Source organism: Aquarana catesbeiana, linkage group LG01 (genome assembly GCF_042186555.1).
Source record: "Aquarana catesbeiana isolate 2022-GZ linkage group LG01, ASM4218655v1, whole genome shotgun sequence".
NCBI lineage: Eukaryota > Metazoa > Chordata > Amphibia > Anura > Ranidae > Aquarana > Aquarana catesbeiana.
The window spans coordinates 866208090-866232361 of NC_133324.1; the positions used below are offsets into that span (position 1 = coordinate 866208090).

A 24272-nucleotide genomic window follows, 5' to 3' on the forward strand; every position below is an offset into this window, starting at 1 on the left:
CCAATGGTATCTAGTCTAGAGTTGCCACCTCATCCCTTTAAACCTGAACACATATGAATTACACAGGTTCTGAGGCTAGTTAAATGCATACAAGGCAACAAGTGAGTTTAATTACCCCCTTAATCAGCCACAGAACCTGTGGAATTAATGTGTTCGGGTTTAAAGGGATGAGGTGGCAATTCTAATCTAGTACCAGCCCATAAAAGCCAAATTTGTACTGAATTATTCCTCGGCCTGTTTTCGAGGCTGTGGAGAGGTGGGCATTGGGCACATATTTCGTGGTTGTGCCCAATAATATGGACTTATTGGGTGGTAGTGTTTGGGATGATGTCAGCGCTATTTGGTAAAGCCCTCTCTCCTAGGGTTGCCACCTCATTCCTTTAAACCCGAACACATATGAATTACACAGGTTCTGAGGCTAATTTAATGCAGATAAGGCACCAAGTGAGTTTAATTATCACCTCAATCACCCACAGAACCTGTGTAATTCATATGTGTTCCTGATCCTACTCAAGAAAAACACAGTAGAGTTCATGAAAACACAATTTAAATTACTTTTGCAGATTACCACTGCTGCTAAACAAACAGTGGCAAAGACATGGAAGACCCCAAAACTCTGTCATGTATAATAGAAAAATATCTCAACACAAAGCAAAACACATCTAAAAAATGTAAAATGCCGAACTACACCTAACATTACATATTTAAAGCATTTTCATTTTAAATGATCCCATCCTTATGGTCCAGGTCCCTTTTAAAGTGGAACTTTACCCATAACAACTTGATGAAATACAATGTTCTTTAGCAAGGAACATACATTTCACATTAATAATTATGCTACCAAAATGAGTGTGTGCTGTAAATTGCCTCCAGCATTGCTCCTGTTTATTCTTGCTGGAGGCTGCCATTTTGCTGAAGCTCAGAGCCCCCCAAGCAGAAGTAAATCATAAAGGGGAAGTAAACCCGCAGTTTAACAGTTTCATAAAAATTACATTCCTGGAATAAGGTGATTGCTCAATGTCACATTTTCTTGTGTCCTCAACCAAACTGTCAAACCATCAAATGGCTGGTGTCATAACTGATCACATGTGCAGCATCATGGCAGTTGCAGATCAAACAGGAGCAGCTTCCATAAAGGATAAGAGGTTTTAATTCTGCTTTAAGGCTGTCAACAGATTGGCCTCTACAAATTCAGCAGTGCCTAAAAATCGAGAGCAACTGAGCATGTGCAGAACAGGGTGAGACAGTGTATTACTGTATTTTAAAAAGTATAGGCTTTTTTTTTTTTTAATGTTTTGCAAAACTATACCTGCCAAAGGGATCAGCCTGAAGTCCTCTAGCAAGGCTTAATTTTCTGACTAACATTCCAATTTAACTACATCAGCTCGGGAAGGTTTTACCCCCTTCCTGACCAGGCCATTTTTTGCAATACGGCACTGCATTACTATAACTGACAATTGTGCGGTCGTGCGAAGCTGTACCCAAATAGATTTGATGTCCTTTTTTTCCCACAAATAGAGCTTTCTTTTGGTGGTATTTGATCACCTCTGTGTTTTTTATTTTTTGCGCTATAAACAAAAAAGGACCGACAGTTTTGAAAAAAAAAAACTATATTTTTTACTTTCTGCTATAAAACACATACAATAAAAAACATTTAAAAAATCGAATTTCTTCAGCAGTTTAGGCCAAAAACCGTTTATTTAAAAATAACACACAAAAACAGATGCCAAGCGGCTGCTTAAATTTAAAAGTGCCTTCTCCCGGCACTAAGGACACTCTCTCATGTAGTACTTGGCATGGGATTGTCAGCCGCCCTGTGCTCGTGGGTCAGCGTGCGTTCCAAGGCCGTAGTACAGTAAACCAAAAGTTCAGGACCATTCTGGTACCCATAGCTCCCAACTGTCTCTGATTTCAAGGGATTGTCCCTGATTTGGAGCAATACCCCTCTGTCCCTCTTTCCCCCTCATTTGTCCCTCATTTTAGTCTGATCTATATAGTGGTATATAACATGCACTTTTCTCTTTCGTTCATTGATGGACACAGCTCCATTAAATCTTGACCGTAGGGTTATCACGCCACCTTCAGGAGAGGACTAGGCAGAACATGTAATACATGTGAAGACAACAGAAATGTACAGCTCTGCCCAGGGGGCAGTCCCCCTGGCTATAACCCCTCTGCCTGCTTCCTGCAGCTCAGTTTTTCTCTGCCTAGTGAAGGAGAAGGACCTAGGCTCCCTGCCGGGACCATCGGTCCTGGGGATTTCTTTTCCTTTTTTTTCTGGAATTTTTGCCTAGATATTGATCCTGTGATCTTCTATCAACAGCCGGCTGGGTGACAGGCTGGATAAATATAGATCCTTGTAGTCCCGCAGCCCGGCCATCGAGCGTGAGCAGGCCCTAGCTACGCGCTGGGCCGGCCACGACATGCCCCTCAGGGTCCAGGTGCGGCCGGTGAGCTTCATGCTCCGGGGCACACATATGACCGGACTACGGATGTCTTTGTCACAGTGTGTCGTGGCCAGCAGTCATCCCGTACTGCTCGGGTGTGGGTCTGTGATGGTATGCCCCCAGCTCGTCCGGACTGTAAGTACAGCTCTCCCTGTCTCGGCAGGACAGAGCAGCTGGGCATTCCCTAGGAGGTCGATTAGGGGGTCCCTCTTCTCCCTTTCCTCTCTCCCTGTCCCTGTGTCCCCCCCCGCGGGGGACGCTGCATGGCTGGCCTGTAGTGCGGTGTATGTACCTGGGCTGGGGGTCCTCCGGGGGGCTCTGACCCTTAGCTGGGGGCTGCGTTGGCTGTCTGTGTCCATGTGCTGTCATCTGCCTCTCTGCTGGTGTCTGTGGGCTCTGCATGTGCTACACTTTGTTACTCTCTGTGAGAAGCATGGGTGTCGGCCATTTTCCTAGTGTTTTTTCCTATTCAAAAATGTCCGGCGGCCATTTTCTTGTAGCCTCAGTGCATTTCTCTACCCAGCGCTGGTTCCTGTGCCTCAGAACAGCACGTTTTTTTCTCCTGGACACTTGTGACTGACACAGGACACAGTGATCAGCAGCAGCACGGCATAGCACTCGGTCAGGATGGTGAGTCCTGCGGTGGGGCCCCTCTGTCTTTTAGTAGCTAGGAGGGTGGGATTGAGCACCTTGTCCTAAGTCCCCAAGGGTGGCAGACAGGGTGGGTCAGCATGGCGTCAGAAGCTGGCATTTCTTCCCCAGATCTCCCTGCAATTGCAACCGGCTTGCCTGCAAATAGTGCAGTGCCTTTGGACGCTTTGTCGGCGGTCCTGAAAACGTTCATTGCCAGGGTCGAGGCGGCGTGTGGGCGCAAGGGGGGTAGAAAATGTCCCCTGCCCCCCTGTCCTCCGGGGAGAGCTCCGATTCAGACTCGGGCCCCGCGGTGACTGGCGGCCCCTGTTCTGATGTGTCAGAGGATGCTGACCAGGACCATTCGGACAGTGAGGATGATTCTGTGTCCGGGGTCCGCGCAGGAAAAAAGCGCTAGTTGGAGCACTTATCACCGCGGTGCGGGATACCCTGAAAATACAGGATGCAGCAGGATCCTCTGCTGAGGTATCGGTCCCCTTTGGGTCCTGTAAGCCTGCCCATACACCTAAGGTGTTTCCATATCTGACTTATTTTGATAAGTTCATATACAAGGAATGGGGAAGCCCGCAGCAGACCTTTTCAGTTCCAAAAAGGATGGCGGTGCATTACCCCTTTGAAGAGAGCCTCCTTAAGAAATGGTCGGCTCCCCCGGTCGTTGACCCCCCAGTATCCAGGTTAAATAAAGTAACCACGATTCCGGTAGAGGGGGCTCCTGCATTTAAGGACCTTACCGACAGGAGAGCCAAGGCAGTGGCCCGGTCCATGTTTACGGTAGTGGTGTCAGCGCTACGACCGGTATTGGCCACGGCGTTGGTTTCGCAGACCCTTACTGAGTGGGCAAAACTATTGCACCGTGAATTGGGGAAGCAACAGTCTCCTCCAGTCTGCATAGAACTAGCAGACCAGCTGGTGCACGACCTTAAGTATGTTTGTGATGTGGCCCTGGATGCACTTCCCCTGCTCTCCAGATCATCGGTATCAGCAGTGGTGCTACGGCGCCTGATCTGGTTGAAATGCTGGTCTGCGGACCAGGCATCTAAAAAAGCTTTGACGGATTTGCCCTTCCTTGGTGAGCGGCTATTTGGAGCTTCGCTGGATGACATTAAGAATGTCACAGGTGGAATAAGCACATTGCTCCCACAGTCCAAGAAGGGTAAGGAGCCACGTCGCAGGCAAGGGCCCTCCTTTCCTGCTCAAAAGAGGCTTTTCGTCCGCCCGGGACGTCAGGTAAGCGCTCCCAGTCCGATAGGGCGACTGCTGAGGGACAAAAGCATCCCTGGTCTCGCAAACCCAGCAAGCCTGAGAGCAAAAGTACTACCGCATGAAGGGTTGCCCCCGCCCGACACTCGGGTGGGGGGTTGCCTTCGGGAGTTTGCAGCTCGTGGGCCTTCCGGCTGTCCGACCAATGGGTCTGTGAACTGATTTCATCGGGCTACAAGATAGAGTTCCTCTCTTGGCCACCAAACTGATTTTTTCCCTCCAGCATACTCTTACTCCTGACTCGCCGGGAGGCCCTGTGTGGGACAGTAAGGGACCTGCCCAAACGCGGGGTGATAGTACCTGTTCCGAAACTGGAGAGGTTTCAGGGATTCTACTCCAATCTGTTTGTAGTCCCCAAAAAGTAAGGGGTACGTCCGATTCTGGACCTAAAAGCCCTCAACTGCTTTGTGAAAGTACAAAGGTTCAGAATGGAATCAGTTTGCTCCATATTCGCTGCACTCCATTAGGGGGACACCCTGGCATCTCTGGATATCCAGGATGCGTACTTGCATATACCCATATGCCTCGGGCACCAGAGGTTTCTGCTGTTTGCAGTGGGGGAAGAGCACTACCAGTTTGTGGCTCTCCCCTTTGGTCTGGCATCAGCACCCTGAGTCTTTACCAAAGTATTGGCTCCAATTTTGGCATTGTTGCGACAACATGGGTTGCGCAATCGTGGGTTACCTAGATGACCTCCTTCTGAGGGCAGCTTCCGCCTCAGAATTAAGGGAGGATGTGGCGATCACCATGCAAACTCTACAGGAGTTTGGGTGGGTGTTGAACCTCAAGAAGTCGGTACTAGTGCCGACTCAGCGCCCGGAGTACCAGGGTTTACTACTGGACTCCGTGGAAGCGAGAGTGTTTCTCCTTTCAGACAAACTGCAGACTCTCCGTGCCACGGTGAAGTTGTTGATTAACTGCAGGTGGTCGCCGCTGCGCTTCTGCATGCGAGTTCTGGGCCTCATGGTAGCCTCCTTCGAGGCGGTACCCTACGCCCAATTTCACACCAGAGTCTTGCAGAGGGAGAAACTGTCCAAATGGGACAAATCTCCGTTATCCCTGGATCGGCAGATTCGGGTGAGCCAGTCAGTCAGGGACTTCTCTTCTCTGGTGGCTGAGGTCTCCTGCCCTTTGGTCCGGGAAATCGTTCTTGCCTCTTCATTGGACGGTGATCCCAACGGACGCCAGCCTGACCGGCCGGGGTGGAGTGCTGGGGGTCCAGTCGACCCAGGGCCTCTGGTCGCGGGAGGAATCCCAGTTACCGATCAATGTGCTCGAGCTTCGAGCGATCAGGCCATGTCTCCCCACATGGTCATTGAGGCTACGAGGGCGTCCGATCAGGATCCAGTCAGACAACGCCACGGCGGTGGCATATGTCAACCATCAAGGAGGAACAAGGAGCTCGGCTGCAGCACGAGAGGTCGCTCACATCCTCCGGTGGGCAGAGCAACATGTACCGACCCTGTCGGCCATATACATCCCGGGAGTAGGAAACTGGCAGGTGGACTACTTAAGTCGCCAGATGCTGGACCCAGGAGAGTGGTTGTTGCATCCGGAGGTGTTCAGGCTTTTGTGCCTGCAGTGGGGCACACCAAATGTGGATTTCCTGGCCTCTTGGCTCAATCGTAAGGTGCGGAGGTTCGTGTCCAGGACAAGAGATCCTTGGGCGGACGCGTCAGACGCGTTGGTGGCTCCATGGGAGCAGTATTGGCTGATTTACACTTTCCCTCCGCTCAAACTGTTGCCTCGTCTGCTTCGCAGAGTGGAGACCGAGGGGATTCCAGTGATACTGATCGCCCCAGATTGGCCTCGGCGTCCTTGGTACGCCGACCTGGTATGCTTGGTGGCGGTTGCTCCTTGGCGGTTGCCGATGCGAGAAGACCTTCTATCGCAAGGTCCAATACTCCATCCTGCTTTACCGTCGCTAGTTTTAACGGCATGGCTGTTGAAAGCCAGGTGCTAAGGAACCAAGGTCTGTCGGACTCGGTAATCTCCACTATACTGAGGGCACGAAAATCTTCTTCTCTGAAGATATACCATCATACGTGGAAGGCTTTTATCTCCATGTGTGAGGAGATGGGGTGGCACCTGTTCCGTTTCCAGGATCCTGCTGTTCTTACAGCATGGAGTGGACCAGGAACTGGATTTAAGCACCATTAAGGGACAGATATCAACCTTGGCCATCTTTTTCCAGTGACCCCTGGCGTCTCACTCATTGGTAAGCACCTTTGTGCAGGGGGTTCGGCATGTAGTCCCTCCGGTGCGACCACCCATTCTTCCGTGGGATCTGAACCTGGTGCTATCAGCGCTTCAGAAACCCCCGTTTGAGAACATCAGGGAAATTTCCTTGTTGACTCTTTCTCAGAAAGTGGTCTTTCTAGTAGCTATTACATCTGCCAGGAGGGTTTCTGAGTTGGCGGCCTTGTCTTGCAAGTCGCCCTATCTGGTTTTCCAGAAAGATAAGGTGGTGCTGCTTCCGCAACCTTCCTTTCTTCCAAAGGTGGTTTCAGCTTTCCATCTCAATGAGGACATTCTGTTACCATCTCTGTGTCCTAAGCTTACACACCCTAAGGAGGTGGCCCTCCATTCCCTGGATGTAGTCTGGGCCCTAAGGGTATATCTGTCTGTCACGGCTCCCTTACGGAAGTCAGACTCTCTTTTTGTTTCAGTGGCTGGTCCGAAAAAGGGGCTGGCGGTCTCGTCGACCACCATTTCACGGTGGATCAGACAGATCGTGGTCCAGGCTTACGCCTTGAAGGGGCAGGTGCCCCCCTTTCCTGTCACGGCCCATTTCACCAGGGCAATTGGGACATCCTGGGCTTTCCGACATCAAGCGTCTGTCTCCCAGGTGTGCAAGGCGGCGACTTGGTCGTCCGTTCACACTTTCACAAAGTTCTACAAAGTTGATGTGAGTGCATCTTGAGATGCTTGCTTTGGCCGCAAAGTTTTACAGGCGGCCGTGTAATCATTGCAATTTGCACTCTTTCTTCTTGTAAGAGAAAGTTACATTTTGGTTGTAAACGCATTTTGATGCATACGTTGGCCGCAAGTTCTGATGCGACCGGTTCAGATGGCAACTCCTCTGTTGAGGAACGCCTCTGGCTATGGGTGAAGTTATGTTTTGCTGTTTCCATCCCTTGTTTTGGCACTGCTTGGGGACGTCCCTACGGTCAAGATTTAATGGAGCTGTGTACGTCAATGAGCAAAAGAGAAAATAGGATTTTTTGTACTCACCGTAAAATCCTTTTCTCTGAAGTTCATTGACGGACACAGCACCCACCCCTCCTATTTTTTTACGTTATACTGCTTGTTGACGTACTGAGCGGCAGGAAGCAGGCTGAGGGGTTATAGCCAGAGAACTTCAGAGAAAAGGATTTTACGGTGATTACAGAAAATCCTATTTTTATCTTTCAAAAAGTGTTTCCCAGTGCTAAACCTTTCAAATTGCTGCATTTGTAAATTTTAACAGCCAATATAAAGGAATAGTAGTGGTAAAAAATGCCCTGGTGGATTTAATTATCCTTTTGTTTTTTGGTTAATTCTCCTTTAAGGGGGTGTGTCCTATGCCTACATACATTTCCCTCATTCCCATCTCAAAATGTTGGGAGGTATGAGGTCAATTCATTTCGGGGTCCCGAACTTCCGGTTTACTGTGCTAATTTTAAAAATGAAGACACAGGCAACTTCAAGAATTTTGCAAGTGGACAGGTACTTAAGAGGGCATATTTATAAAGCATTTATACAGAAGTGAATCTGACATTCACTTAACATTTGAGCAAGCTGAGCTGAGTGTTTTACGATACACTGTCTTCTCGAAATCTGTTATTATTTGTAAAAGTGAACTGCTCGGTTATCCGAATTTTGTTCAATATTTATCAATCATGTAGATGGTGTGTTTAACATGCTCATGGGTATTATCTGTGAATTTATGTAAGTCTATGTATGTGTTCTTTAGTTTTAATTTTTGTACTTTTTAAAAAAACTTTTCTGTGTTATGCCTATAAAGTCCATCGTTCCAAACTCATTCCAATGATTTCAACTATCGGGACGTGGCATTAACTATCAGAGTGTCGTATCCACAGTACCACTCTGTGGAGATACAAATTTTTTAGAATAACATTTACTGCAGGTAAATCTTCCTCGGTCATACATTTTACATGACAGTGATTGATTTACCACAAGTGAATGTTTGGTGATTGTCACAGTTATTGTTTTTTTTAACTTCTCTTTTTTGGTCCATTTTGATCTTTTAGATATGCCATTTGAAAGTGTTTCCATTTGTATGTTTGATAAGTTTATACTTATTGATCCGGTCTGAAATCTTGTCAGCTGATAACTTTTTTTTCTCTGCCTGTGCTGACAGCTATCTCGGAGGACTACAGAACCACCCCCCTCTATTATAGAGAAAGTGTGTGGGGTGAGATTTTGTAGTCCTATCTTGTTTCTGGTTTCTGATATATTTTTGTCCTGATACAAAAGAGATAGTAAGCATAGTTATAATAGGACATGATGTGTGTTACTGGAAGAATCACCAGATGAAAATAAAGAAAAAGATTTATGAAAACAAAACTAATGCAGCCACCACATTCAAGGGCTGGTAATCTGCAACATATTACATTTTTGTTTTGGGGATTAAATACACTTTAGGATGAATACCAGAATAACAATGGGAACCAGTCAGCAGGTAGCTGTGTCCTGAGTCTGTCTGATTCCAAATATTCATGCCTGAATAGAGGGCACTTTTACCCTACGTTCACACCTATGTGTTTTTTTTAGTGAGTTTTGCAGTTTGCAGAAATGCACTACAGTCCATTTAACATGGTTTCCTATGGTGCTAGTTCAAATCTACGTGTTTTGTGGCCGGTGCATTTTTGGAAAGAGTCGGGGACTTTTTCCCTCAATTTGCGGCTAATAGATTTCAATGGAGCTGCACCCGAAACGCAAATGGTGAGTTTGTGATCCGATTTTTGATGTGTTTTGCATTTTACGGTTCTTATTTTACCACTGTATGCAGCTGGTTGCAAAGCAGGGGGCCGGGAAGCCGGCCGCTGCGTCCTTAGCAACCGATGAGTCATCAGCTGTCAGCAGGGTTCCCTGCTGAAAGCCTAACGTAAAAAAAAAAAAATTGCAAAAAAAACGGTGTGGGGTTCTCCCCCAGGTCCATACCAGGCCCTTTGGGTCTAGTATGGATTCGGAGGGGACTGTTCTGTCTCTGGGACAGCTAGCTAAACCTTCTTATCCCAATAACTGTACATACCATATTTCTTTGATCTCAGTTTTATTAGAACAAGTCAGGTGAAACTACAAATAACAGAAGTAGACTTCAATAAGTACAATATCACATACAATACAGCATACATTGCATAAGCAACGATATACAGTACAAGATGATATAATAAAAACTTACTTTTTAAGTTCTCTAAGGGGTGATGGCGATAGATTGTGAAAGACATGACTTGCTTCCTGCAATGTGTTGAAAAGAATGGTGGATGGTTCACTTCCTGTTAAGATTCTACCCAGAATTCCCTGCTCGCTGACAACTTCCTTTATTACACATACATTAAACAAATAAACAGAGCTGCAGCAATACCAAAAAGGAACGCTAGATGGAGCCTGCACACCACATATGATTGTCTTAAGTAAATTACACATTTGCATGTAAATTTAACAACACAGGTACAAATAACCAGTATAAAACATCAGCAAGACATCTGGCGGACAGAACAGGGAGCCCCAGGCCAAAATTGAAAAAAAAAATGGCGTGGGGTCCCCCCAACATCCATACCAGACCCTTATCCGAGCATGCCGCCTGACAGGTCAGGAAAGGGGGGGACGAGCGAGCGCCCCCCCTCCCCCTGAATCATACCAGGCTGCATGCCCTTAACATGGGAGGGTACGGGTGCTTTGGAGCAGGGGGGCTCTGGCCCCCCCACCACAAAGCATCTTGCCCCTATGTTGATAAGGAAAAGGGCCTGTTCCCGACAACCCTTGCCCGGTGGTTGTCGGGGTCTGCGGTCGGGGGGCTTATCGGAATCTGGAAGCCCCCTTTAACAAGGGGACCCCCAGATCCCGGCCCCCTCCCTATGTGAATGGGTATCGGGTACCGATTCACCAAAAAAGCAGTGAAAAGTATTGTTTTCTGGTTTTCTGACAACGCCGTTTTTTTTTTTTTATTTTGGCGTAGGGATCCCCTCCAAATCCAGAGCGGTGAACGATGACTTCTGCGGGGGCTTCTATCTAAGGTAAGTAATACATAATGAGCTAGTATGCTATGCATACTAGCTCATTATGCCCTTGTCTTGCAGGTTTTGTTTTTTTGTTTTTTTTTGTATTCGGTTTACAACCACTTTAACCTCTTGGCACCGGCCGCATGCAAATATGTGGCCTTTTGGCAGATGGGCCTTGGCGCCGAGTGGCTGCATATTTGCGTGCATTAGTGCAAAAACATCTGTACAGAGTGTGCTCCCTGCACGCACCCTGCAAATGGAAAGCTCCCGATCATGTGACCGCCAGGACAGCCATGCGGTCACATGAGCATAAACCCTGCCCTGCCTCCTAAACCACTTAAAGGGCCAGGAGGAGACTGCAAGGGGTTAACATAGCTCCCAACTGTCCCTGATTTCGAGGAACTGTCCCTGATTTGGAACAATGTCCCTCTTTGCTCCTCATTTGTCCCTCATTTTGGTCTGATCTATATAGTTGTATATAAAATGCACTTTTTATCTATCAAAAAGTGTTTCTCAGTGCTAAACCTTTCATCCAAATTCTAAATTGCTGCACTTGTCAATTTCAAAAGCCAATATAAAGGAATAGTAGTGGTAAAAAAAAAAAGGACCTATGGGTTTAATCTTGTTTTTTGTGTACAATTCTCATTTAAGGGGGCGTGGCAAGGGGTGTGTCCTATGCCTGCTTACTTTTGCTGATAGATGTCCCTCATTTCCATTTTAAAAAAGTTGGGAGGTATGGGTTAACAGTGGCATAGACAGCAATTCTAATTCTAATTCTAACAAAAAAAACATAGTAAAAAATAAAACATTTTTTAACGCAACCTGTGCCTAAAATATATATATGCCGAAGCATGGGGGCATCCTCCCACAAAAGGTAGGAGCAAATCGCTCCTCTGCCCCTGCTGCCCCCATGCTTCAGCATATATGCTGAAGTATGTAACTGTGGTGGTGAAATCACCTCCGACAGCGCTGGAGTCACAGCTTTATGTATCGTGGGAAGAAACGCTGTCACTGCCAAGATAAATAAATCCGCGCTGCAGCTGAATTGCGTACCTGAAAACAAAAAAATGGTTAACAATAAAACACAGTAAACAGTAAAGTATAAAAAAATTGCATATCTGAAAAGCAAACATGATAAAACATATTAACAATAAAACATTGCAGAATAGAATACAGTAAAAAAGAGCAGAACAATAGAGAGAGAATAGAGAGAGAGAGAGAACACTAAAACAACAACTATTTTTGTTTTTTTTATTTTATATATTTTTTTGTGTTTTTTTTTTTTTTTTTTTTTTACACTTTTTTTTTTGTAACTGTAAATTTTGTAACTGGTACCAGGTTTGGGTCTCTCAAAATGCGATGGCATCTTGGGAGACCCTGTGAAAGTGTGTCCTAGTCTGTGCAATGCTGTACCCTATGCTAAAACTCAACTAGTGTATGGTAGCGTTCAAAACATTCACCAATGCAAAGACCAGGATTGTCAGGACAGGAGGGACAATAATAGCGGGTGTCACACCTATATCCGCGCTTGCTGCAGACACAACATTTTCTTTGGGGGGCTCGTTGGGTAGGGGTACTCGGGAGGACATAAGGAAAATGCCTCTCATGCAGCCGGCTTACTGCATTTGGTTGGGAAAGGTGAGGTGGAGCACCGTCTGGAAACAGAAGGGCTCTGACGATCTCTTCCTGGAATTTAAAGAGGAGTTCCACCCAGGGGGTCCATTAAAAAAAAAAAAAAATTAAAAGTCAGCAGCTACAAATACTGCAGCTGCTGACTTTTAATTGGACACTTACCTATCCCAGGGTCCCGCGATGCGGGGGATCGAAGCCCCGCTTGTCCCCCCCTCCGCTCGTCAGCGCCGGCATTTCAACTGTGGGCGCCAGGCTGTGGCTTCACAGCCTGGCACCCACTGCGCATGCGCGAGCGGCGCCGCGCGCCGTGATTGGCCGCTCAATCACCTGGGACCTGTAATGGGTCCCAAATGATTGACAGGAGGGAGGGAGCAGAGCCGAGCCCTTCCTGTGCCGAGGGGGAAGTGATGTCACCAGCCCAGGCAAAGGAAGAGGCAGACTACGAGGGACCACCTAGCAACAGGCATTTAGAGGTAAGTAAAAAAAAAAAAAATATCCAAATGGTTTTTTTTTTTTTTTTCAGGTATTTTTGTTTTTTTGGGTGGAACCCTACTTTAAAGCGGGGGTCCACCCACACCGCCAAAAAAAAAAAAAATATTAAAAGCCAGCAGCTACAAATACTACATACATGGCCACTTACCTGTCCCAGGATCCAGCGATGTCGGCAGGCGACGCCGAGAACCCGCTCGGTTCTCGGCAGCTGCCGCCATCATCCTAGGTGAGGGAATCAGGAAGTGAAGCCTTGCGGCTTCACTTCCCGGTTCCCTACTGCGCATGCGCGAGTCCCGCTGCGCATCGTAAGTGGTCTCCGCTCTCTCCTGGGAGCTGTGTGTTTCCCAGGAGACAGCGTGGTGGGGACGGGAAGAGGCGTAGACTCCCATGGGAGTCTATGCCGGAAGTGGGTGCAAATACCTGTCTTAGACAGGTATCTGCACCCCCCTCCCCCCTGAAAGGTGCCAAATGTGACACCAGAGGGGGGGAGGGTTCCAAAAAGCGGAAGTTCCATTTTTGTGTGGAACTCCGCTTTAAGGACGGATCCAGTCCGTCCTGAAGCTCTGTATAGCACATGAGCGTTCAGCAAAGCCAATTGAAATAAGTATACCGACACTTTCTTGTACCAGCATCTGGCCTTACGAGCAACTAGATACGGTGCCAACAACTGGTCGTTGAGGTCCACCTCTCCCATGTTAAGGTTATATTCGTGGACACAGAGGGGTTTCTCCACAACACCAGTCGCCGTAGTAATTTGGACCGTCGTGTCTGCATGAAGGGAGGTAAGAACGAAAACATTCTTATTATCCCTCCACTTCATAGCGAGCAAATTATTACACTGCAAGCAGGCTCTCTCCCCCAGCCTAAGACGGGAATCTACAAGCCGCTGGGGAAAGCCCCTGCGATTAGATTGCACGGTGCCACATGCTCCAATCTGCTGATCAAAAAGGTGACTAAAAAGTGGCACGCTCGTGTAATAATTGTCCACATATAAATGGTACCCCTTTCCAAATAAGGGTGACACCAAGTCCCACACTATCTTGCCAGCGCTTCCTATGTAGTCAGGGCAGTTTGTCGGCTCTACGTGACTATCTTTGCCCTCGTAAACCATAAAACTACATGTACAGGTGTTCTAATCCCTCTCCACTCCATCCAAAATAAAAATAAAAAGTTCTGTCCTTAGTTATTCTTTGAGCCTGGGTTCACATTTGTGCGTTGCAGGAATGCACACAAAAGTAAACATCCTTGTTGCAGACATGTGATATACCATTAATGCCCAATGGCACCCCAACACATCCTGCAACCACGCACGTTTATGCGCTCACCAAAATACACGGTACCCAACTTGTTGCTGCACGATTCAAAAAAAGAACGGCCACACGCTTCTTTTGTGCAATTATTTGTGTGTATGTGAGCGGATCGAAATGAATGGGCTGCCCTAATCGCAAGCTACATACGCGTACGCACCATCGCACCCGCATCGCTATGTGAGGTGATTGAATAAACTAAACCTGGGCACATCCATAAGAGATTTTAGGACATTTTTATATATCATAGATATTGATAGATGTTGATATTATTGGTTTGGGATTTGGAAGCACTTCCTGTACTGTGATTATTTGCAGTCTTCATGTTCTGTATACAATGTATCACACACACACACTGACAGATCACGGCCCCGCCCCCTCTCATTGTCTCTGATCCGCACACCATTGACGTGATACATTGTACCCGAAATAAAGCCGGGCACCACGTGACCACCAGGCGAGCCTCAATGGTAACATGAGACGTCAGTAGCTGGAAGATCGGAGGGCGAATGGGAATGGGCGGGGCGGTGACGTCAACAGGGGCGGGATTGAGCCCTTTGCTCTGACAGCAGACACACAGACAGAGTAGATTAGGAGAGCTCTTTACCCTCCACACTGTGTACATTGTACAGCATGGCTGCTGAGGTCCGGAGAGTGCTGGTGTATGGGGGCAGGGGGGCCCTGGGCTCCAAGTGTGTGGATTACTTCACATCCAAAAACTGGGTAACTGCATTCACATGAAGTTCACTCTGATTGCTGATAGGCTGATGACACAGTGATCAGAGTAATGACGCTGATTGGGGGTCAGCCGAAGTGTAACTTTGTCCTGTTTAGCTGTATTACATGCAATATGTAGATTTCAATAATAATTTGTTTTTTTGTGTTATTGCTCAGTGGGTGGCATCCATCGATGTGACGGAAAATGCAGCTGCCAGTGCCAATGTTGTAGTGAAATTGTCAGATTCATTCACACAACAGTCTGAAGAGGTGAGTCCCTGTCTGTCTGTATATTGAAGCCTGATCGATCGCTGTCTGTATATTGAAGCCTGATCGATCGCTGTCTGTATATTGAAGCCTGATCGATCGCTGTCTGTATATTGAAGCCTGATCGATCGCTGTCTGTATATTGAAGCCTGATCGATCGCTGTCTGTATATTGAAGCTTGATCAATCTCTGTCTGTATGTCGAAGCCTGATCAGTCGCTGTCTGTATGTCGAAGCCTGATCAGTCGCTGTCTGTATGTCGAAGCCTGATCAGTCGCTGTCTGTATGTCGAAGCCTGATCAGTCGCTGTCTGTATGTCGAAGCCTGATCGATCTCTGTCTGTATGTCGAAGCCTGATCGATCTCTGTCTGTATGTCGAAGCCTGATCGATCTCTGTCTGTATGTCGAAGCCTGATCGATCTCTGTCTGTATGTCGAAGCCTGATCGATCTCTGTCTGTATGTCGAAGCCTGATCGATCTCTGTCTGTATGTCGAAGCCTGATCAATTACTGACTGTCTGTATATTGAAGCCTGATTGGTCACTGTCAGCCTATAGAAGACTAATCAATCGGTGTGCAGTCATTCACTGTACCCTGGACAGCTCATCCGTATTACTTGCTCAGCGATTATCATTGTGTTTTTGGTTATCATTATCATTTGGTGGTTTTCTTTCTATATTGAGAATATGAGAGTACATAGCTATAGCTTATTGCTAACTTTCTTTTAAAAAGTATTTTTCTCTTACCCACCTTTTTTAAATTCAACTCTGAGCTCAACCCCCAAAAAAATAAAAATTGCCTTTGCAGTGGGGACCCATCAGACTGCAGGGGGTTGCAGAAGAGGCTGTGTTACTTATGTACTTCCTCAATCTGCTTGACCAGTCCTTGTTTTCTCTTAAAAAAAAAAAAAAAAAAAAAAAAAACTGACCAAACACTATACAATCTCTCTCCTCTTTTTTTTTTTTTTTTTGTGCTGAAAATTCCCCCCTCGGCTTATACTCGAGTCAAGCACTTTTCTGCAGCAGAGAATGACATTTTCCGAACCGACTTAGGGGCCACTTATCTCGGAACCCCAAATTTGGTGTGCAAACCCAGTGGAACTAGCACTACTACATAGTAGCCAAAGCTGGGGTTCCTAGTACCAAGTGGCCCCGAGATACGGGGCCCCAAAGTCAGTTTGGAAAATGTCATTCTCTGCTGCAGAAAAGTGCTTGACATTTTCCGAACCGAATTTGGGGCCCTGTATCTCGGGGCCACTTGGTGCTAGGAACCCCAGCTATATGGATATGCTGTAGTGCTACTTCCACTGGGTTTGCACACCAAATTTGGGGTTTCTAGCACCAAGTGGCCCTGAGATACGGGGCCCCAAAGTCGGTCAACTGTGTCCATCTGCAGCAATGTCATTTCGGGATCCTTTGGGTTCAAAGATCACAAATTTTGGCTGCTTCTAAGGGGGCATCTAAGAACCCTTAACTATCGAATTTGAAGTTCGGGGGACCTATGGCTGCAAATGGGCACAGTGAGGCTGCAAATGGGCATTGTTGACCCTCTGAACTTTAATGTCATCCCAGTCTTAGTCTGTAGGGTTCAATATTGAGTTGGCTCACCCTTTGCAGCTATAACACCTTCAACTCTTCTGGGAAGGCTGTCCACAAGATTTAGGAGTGTGTCTATGGGGATGTTTGATCATTCTTCCAGAAGCGCATTTGTGAAGTCAGGCACTGATGTTGGACGAGAAGGCCTGGCTTGCATTCTCTGCTCTAATTCATCCCAAAGGTGTTCTATCGGGTTGAGGTGAGGACTTTGTGCAGGCCAGTCAAGTTCCTTCACCCCAAGCTCCCTCATCCATGTCTTTATGGACCTCGCTTTGTGCACAAAAAGTTTTGCCTTTAGTTATACTTAGAAGCCAAATGGTTACCATGCACAGCTACACTGTTTTTAGTAAACCTCCCCCCATTGAGTCTTGACTGCTATTAAAAGCAAACTAGAATTTCTTTTAAAAGTGATCTGATTTTTCCTTTTTTATAACAGGTCTTTATGTGTATGAGCTTATCTCTGAGCTTAGCATGACTGTGTAGTTGGCACTCTTGCTTGCAGCTCTGGGGTTTTGGGTTGTAGCAGTTAGACATTCTGGGACAATGGTCTCTCCATTTGGATCTGCTGGACCCTAAAGCAGTGTACACACGAGCCGACTTTTCTACCGGACTGGTTCGACGGACCGGGTCCGGTGGACAATCCGATCGTAGGTGGGCTTCATCGGACCTTCAGCGGACTTTTCCAGTCGAAAATCTGACGGACTTTAGATTTGGAACATGCTTCAAATCTTTACGTCGTAACTCCGCCGGACCCAGAAATCCGCTCGTCTGTATGCTAGTCCGACGGACAAAAACCCACGCTAGGGCAGCTATTGGCTTTCAACTTCCTTATTTTAGTCAGGTGTACGTCATCACGAATGAATCCGTCGGACTTTGGTGTGATCGCGTGTAGGCAAGTCCGTTCGTTAAAAAGTCCGCCGGAAGTCCATCGGACCAGTCCGGTCGAAAAGTCCACCCGTGTGTACTTTAATCTTTAATCTGTTACCTCCCAAAATCACATAATGTGACCAGCCAAGCTATAGTTATATGGGAATTTAGTTGATGAGCTCATAGTAATTGTTCTCAGGATCTAAATTAGTCAGCATTTTAATTTTGTGTTTTTCTTTACTGCTCATCAGGTCACATCTGCAGTAGACCAGCTCCTTGATGGAAAAAAGGTGGATGCCATCCTGTGCGTAGCTGGAGGCTGGGCTGGAGGTTCTGCAAAAGCCAAATGTGAGTCTCCACTTTGCAAAACCAATGTATTCTACCGGATGAATGTATTACATAGACCACAAAATGTTTCACGTCTTAAATTTGAAATAGAAGTTCAACTTTGTAATTAAGAGAAACAAACAAAAAAAAAAACCTCCTCCATGAGTCCCATGTATGAATAGTTTGTATTGTACAAAATGTCTGCTAAGGTACGGTGAGCTATGGACTATGCAAGCCTACAAGTTTCAAAGGGATGCTGGGCTCACCAGCAGTTTGGTCCATGTAGATAACCCATAAAAAACAGCAAAATTAGACAAAGCGTCAAAGATAACAGTAAGTGAAGGATGTAAGAGCCCTTTCACACTGGGGCGGGGGGCAGCGTCGGCGGTAAAACGCCGCTATTATTAGCGGCGTTTTACCGTCGGTATGCGGCCGCTAGCGGGACGGTTTTACCCCCGCTAGCGGCCGAGAAAGGGTTAAATACCACCGCAAAGCGCCTCTGCAGAGGTGCTTTGCCGGCGGTATAGCCGTGCCATCCCATTGATTTCAATGGGCAGGAGCGGTAAAGGAGCGGTATACACACCGCTCCTTCACCGCTCCGAAGATGCTGCTGGCAGGACTTTTTTAACCGTCCTGCCAGCGCATCGCTCCAGTGTGAAAGCCCTCGGGGCTTTCACACTGGAATGCAAGCAGCGGCACTTTCGGGTCGGTTTGCAGGCGCTATTATTAGCGCAATAGCGCCTGCAAACCGCCCCAGTGTGAAAGGGCTCTTAAGGTAGGTTGCATTCATTACTATACTTTACAAACTGATGTCTGAGTTAAAGGATAAGTTCACCTTTGGAACATGTTACATGTTCCACCCGCACTTAGGGTGAAACATGTAACATGTCCCAGCTCCTGCCTCCACTCCATCCCCCTTGGTTATAGTGGACAGGGGATCTTCTTCCATCAGCCACTGTCAGAATTTAAAAACTGCATGGCTGTGGGCTCCGCTCGCACAGCAACGTCATTAATTCTGTGAATGAATGAACTGCAAATACCATCAGCCTTTGCAGTCAATGGCTTGTAGCTCTCAATGAACTGTGAGGGTGCTGATTAGCGTTCTCATAGTCCATTGACTCTTCATGCCATTCAGTAACTGTCTGCCCATATCGAAGGAGTGTACTGAGAGTTTGCAGATCATGGGTGCAATGCTTTAGAGGCTGCAGAGTAAAATAAATAAATAAATGCACATCTTTTTGCAGGTAAAAAAAGCATTTTATTTATTTTTTCTCCCATAAATTATTTTATTATAGAATATAACGTAGTACATACAGTGGCACGTCCGCCTAAGATAGATATCATAAAGACAATTCCTAGTCTTTACCGCAATACAACATATCAGAACAAGTCAAAATAATAGGTCCAGCCTACAGCCCAAATGAAGTACTGTTGGCAAAGGTGTCTCAGCTAGTCCTTTGCCACTAGCATTTTAAAGGTGACCTTGGCCTTTAAACTTGCACTTTGCTATTTTAGGATCCTTTCACACTGAGGCGCTTCTAAACTGCCAGTAAAACACTGAGCACTTTTGAAGAGCTTTCCATTCATTTTAATGGAGAGAGGTGCTTTTTTTTTTTTTTTTTTTTTTTTTTTTTTTTTTTTTTTAGTGTGAAAGGGGTCTTAAAGCTGAATTTCAAACACATAAAAAAATATATGCGAGGTACACATTCAATAAAACTCAACTGACGCACATATTTGATGTCAGCATCTTTTAATTTCTTGTACAGTACAACTTAGACTATGAGAGTGACAGTACTTTGAGCCAGTCATGCTCAGCTGTATACACATGTGCTGACAATGAGTGAAAAAAGATGACCTCATCACTCTACCTTCTGCCTTAGAAGGAAGGGGATCCTGAACAGGAAGGGGTGAAGATTAACCGATCCCCTGTAGGTCCTTGACCCCCCCCCCCCCCCCTGAATGGGGCCCGGGCTCCATACAGGTGAACTAGCGGTACCCCCTTATCGGTGGCACTGTATATGGCTAGCTTTACTTAGGCAGGCCATAGACTGTGCAAATTTCTTTCCTCCAACCACAAGTGGAGTAGTAAATAAATATAGTGAAAAGTGCAATAAAATAATTAGATTCAAATTAATTGGTGGAGATTTATATTGTGCTACATTTGTGCATGTGATTCTACCGCAACAACTTGGGAAAGACCATCTTCGGTGCCTTTCGCCACTTTCAGCAATGTTTGAGCTTTTTTCTGCTCGTTTCCCTATGCCTGACTGTGCAGCATCCCATTCTTTCTAATTGTATCTGTTCACATTTGTACACTCAGTCGCTCTATGCACAAAAAGCACATGAGCTCTTTTTTGGCATATTCACGCGTTTTTGATCTTGTATACTTCAATGGGAATGCCTGTAAATGCGCCATAAGTGCACATTTTTACAGCTGAAGAATTCCTCTCTCCCCCTTGCCCAGACTCCTGAAGCTTGATATAGTACTTGTGCAAAAACCCTTGGGGGGGGGGGGCGACTTCAAAATCACCAGGAATACGCTCTGCTCAGGTGGGAATGTGGATATACAAGCCTGAACGTGTTTTGTGCGTCACATCAGGGGGCAGTTTCCCATCTCCATAGAGGATGGCTCACAAAAGACAGATTCAGAGTGAGTCAGCCTTTTTAGCCATCTGTATGTCTGGTAGCGATCTACAAGATTACCTCTAATATACTCCATATGTAAACTGCTCAAGTTGCTTTTAATCACGTTTGAAGTTGCAGAGGTTCTATAAAGACTTATTGTTTTTGTTATTTGGTTGTCAAGAAACTGGATTTCTCTGATGTTCAGGTTTCAGGGTAAATAACTGGAGAAAATCATAAAAACACTGATGTCTTGTTTTTAGGGAGGGAAGATTAGCTATGCTTTATAATAATTTGTGATTTCTAAAAGCAGTTTAAATATCAGATTTGCTAATTACTACGCTTTTTATTTCTAGGCCAAATAATTTTATCTGTATTTTTAATACAAGGCGTGACCTCCGAATTCCTGAACAAAATTTCTTGTGTGGTGTTTTTTTGTTTTGTTTTTTTTTTTAATTTTGCACTTATTTGCATGCTCTCAGAATGGGATTTTAACCTTGCAAAACAATTTTACGTACATATTTGAGAGCAAAATACTGAATGGCAACTTAGATTTCAGGTGGTGTTTTTTTTTTTTTTTTTTTTTTTTTTTTTTGTTCTTTATCATGCTCATCTACATATCTTTATGGGTCTGTGTGTACAGACATATGGGGAGGGTTATATTTAGGTCAGTACAAAAAAAAATGCCCGTATCTCTAAAAAGGCAGCAGTGTGCAAGATACCTAAAGCAGCCTTTGTCAACCAGGGGTTGCCAGGGGGTTCCTTGAGCAATGAGATGCCTCTTGGATGAGTAGCCACTGACACCAGTGATCTTTTTAAAGGGGGGTTCTTCCTACTGAGCCTAAGGCCGGCCATAGACAGAGGGAATTTCTTTCTTGCAAGGTTGCAGGAAAGAAACTCGCTCGATTTCGCCATCAGCAGACAGTATTGACAGGGGAATCCCTCCTGCTGAGCCATTGTCTTGCCAGTGATTATTGCTAGCGGCTATACCAGCTGCTTGCAATAATTGCATGTAAAATCCGGCAGGCTGGTTGTACCCAAGTTGATCGATCAGTTTGGTATATTCAGCCTACCCATGCATGGTTCGAATCTCGGCAGGCTTCTGCTGAATTACCAGAGATTTTAACTGTTTATGGCCAGCTTTAAATGTAAGGAGCATTCTTCCTTTTGACCATCACACTAATGTACCATGGACTGTAGCTGTAGAAATTATCAGGGGTTCCCTGAGAACAGAAAGTTATTTTCAAGGGTTGTTAAAAAAAATAAATAAAATGGGAAAACGGCTTTAAATTTTAAACTATTAACAAACATTCCACTGATTCTTGTTTTGTGCGGTGGTGCATTTAGTGTGTGGGGTTTTCTTTTTCTTTTGTCTGTTTACCTGAGTTTTCTGGTAGGTCAGTATTTCCACTGGTTAATGATTTCTGATCACGACAAGATAACGATTGCCACTGTTTATCTTGGCTGCCTTTTACTGATCTGAAAGATCAAAATAACATTTTGTGTTTTAAAATGTATTTTAAATGTGTGGGGGTTTTTCTCTCCCCCCCCCCCCCCATGCATTTTAAAATGAAATGATGCACAGTATATTCTATATAATTTCAGTAGTAGAAAAGATAAGATTTTTCTTTACCAAAATGTGACTATTTCTTGCATGCTTTGCCTATCGCATGCCAACTTTTACGATTTTATAGATAGAACCTAAAGCTGGCTAGGTTTTCCGAACAAACATATTAAAAATCTGGTCATTACCTCTGATAATGCAAACAGACTTGATGAATGGCATTTAAAAGTAACATTTAGTTTTGCTTTTAACCATTGTTTTATTTTCTTTGTTTGAATGGAATTTCCTGAATGAGCACTGTAATAAATTGGCTCATTCTAGAAAAAATTTTGATTCAAATTTTCTCGTCGCTATTCTCGAATGTAATCGTTGATTTGACACCACTAATGACTAATAAATGGAATTCAGACAAATATATTTTTTGAATGACATTTTCTTAGTGAGTGGCCAACATTAGAAAAGCTGTACATTAGTAAATTTCTAAAAATTCAATGCGACTCATATGATTGGGCATGTGATTGCCATCATCCCTTGTGACTTGCAAAAGTATGAAAAACCTCTGTTTGTGGGATTTTTGAAGCAATAAACAATATTAATGAGAAAAATATTTTATTATGTAAATAGAAAAATTGCTATAATTAAATATATTGCATACAAATATTTAAAACATTGTATATTGAAATGAGATACAGTGATACTTTGACCCAACGCGTTTCAATTGGTCATGATAATTAGAATCTTCATCAGGGATATTGTATCATAATAATAAAATATTTTTTTTTCATTAATATTGTTTATTGCCTCAAAAATCCCACAAAGAGAGGTTTTTCATACTTAGTAAATTTCTTTTGTTCAGCTCCGAGGGCTAAACTAGAGCAACTACAACAAAAACAGCTTGGAAAGAGGAATGTCCCTTCCAACTATTCTGTTTGGACTGCCACAACACATGCAGCTGGTTGAATATCCCAAGCAATGATCTGATTGGATGCAGTTGCTGTTTGGCTGACAGTTTTCCACTCAATTTCCCTTTTGATTTTTCAGTTCAGCAGGAATTGACTGAAATTCAAGCCATATATGGCTAGCCTTGCAAATGAACAAAGACAGACTGGTTGCTGGATAAACTTGTTACAAGAAATAGCCAGCACACTGCCTATGTACCTCAAACGTATTCCATTGGATCTTCAACCTAAATTTAAAAATTATTTTCCCCTGTATAGACAGAATTTTATCGACTTTGCACTAAAAAAAAAAAAAAGTTATGTAAAAGGTAAAGGCTTCAGCTGTCTATGGCCCCTTTCACATGGGCAGACCGTTTAGGTCCGCCTGTCAGTTTTTTTTGGCGGACCTGAACAGATGCTCCATACAGGTCTATGGAGCGACGGATGTCAGCAGTGACATGTCTGCTGACATGCGATCAGCTAAAGTGCGACGGAGGAAAACCCTACTTTTCCATCCGTCATCGGATTGGATGAAAACAGACAATATGGTCCGTCTTCATCCGATCCCCCATAGAGAAGAGCGGCGCTCTGACAGGTCGGTCCCTGCACAGTGTGCAGAGACCGACCTGTCATCTGCCTGCTCAGAAGGGATCGATGGAGCGATCCCCCTCTGAGCAAAGCGGAGCCCGTACATAGACACGTCCGCGTGACAGGGCCCATATAGCTTTCAAAAATGATCAAAATATTGCATTATCAGAATACCATTTCTATTTTAGATCTGTATGTTTTTTGTTTGATTTTAAATTTTGCTTTTTTAATTTTGATAGCATTTTACAAGAACTGCGACCTGATGTGGAAACAGAGTGTTTGGACCTCGATCATTTCCAGCCATCTTGCCACAAAGCATCTTAACGATGGAGGTCTTCTCACCTTGTCTGGTGCAAATGCTGGGTTATCTGCTACCCCAGGTATACCTTTTCACAGCAAATTTAAAAAAATGTTTTGTTTTTTTTTTTGACAATCTGACATATGTATATAATGTGAAGACTTGGTCATCCCATACATTTCAACATTTGACAAGACTATTCTATTACAATCAACCATTAGATCTAGCAAAACTATGTAATTTGAGGGTCTGCCTAGTCTGGTTGTGCAATGATTGCATTGGATAGACTGTAACATGTGGGGTGAACTTTAGATGTTGCTGGCCCTCCCTTTGTTCTTCCTTCTCTTTTATTTTTTTATTTTTTTTAATTGGAACTGTGCCATATAATCCTCTTTTGGGGAGCCATTGAAAAATGGCTACTAGCTCAGATATGAGACCTAAAAGTATCTACTCATTGACTCTTAAGGTTGCATCC

The 24272-nt window shown here is 45.0% G+C and overlaps 1 protein-coding gene across 2 annotated transcripts in view; it reads left to right on the forward strand.

The window, feature by feature from the left end:
- The first annotated feature begins 2993 nt into the window (after positions 1–2993).
- The window catches only part of QDPR (quinoid dihydropteridine reductase), a 43460-nt gene continuing 22181 nt past the window's right edge, over positions 2994–24272 (forward strand). Inside the window, exons 1-4 of one of the 2 annotated variants that reach the window (XM_073609618.1) lie at positions 2994–3077; positions 14911–15003; positions 17712–17808; positions 23739–23879. In XM_073609618.1, coding sequence (XP_073465719.1) covers positions 3075–3077; positions 14911–15003; positions 17712–17808; positions 23739–23879 — 334 coding nt within the window. In that variant the 5' untranslated portion in view covers positions 2994–3074. Of the gene's footprint in view, positions 3078–14535; positions 14740–14910; positions 15004–17711; positions 17809–23738; positions 23880–24272 lie in introns of those variants that run through there. The other variant, XM_073609609.1, reaches the window with a different exon arrangement.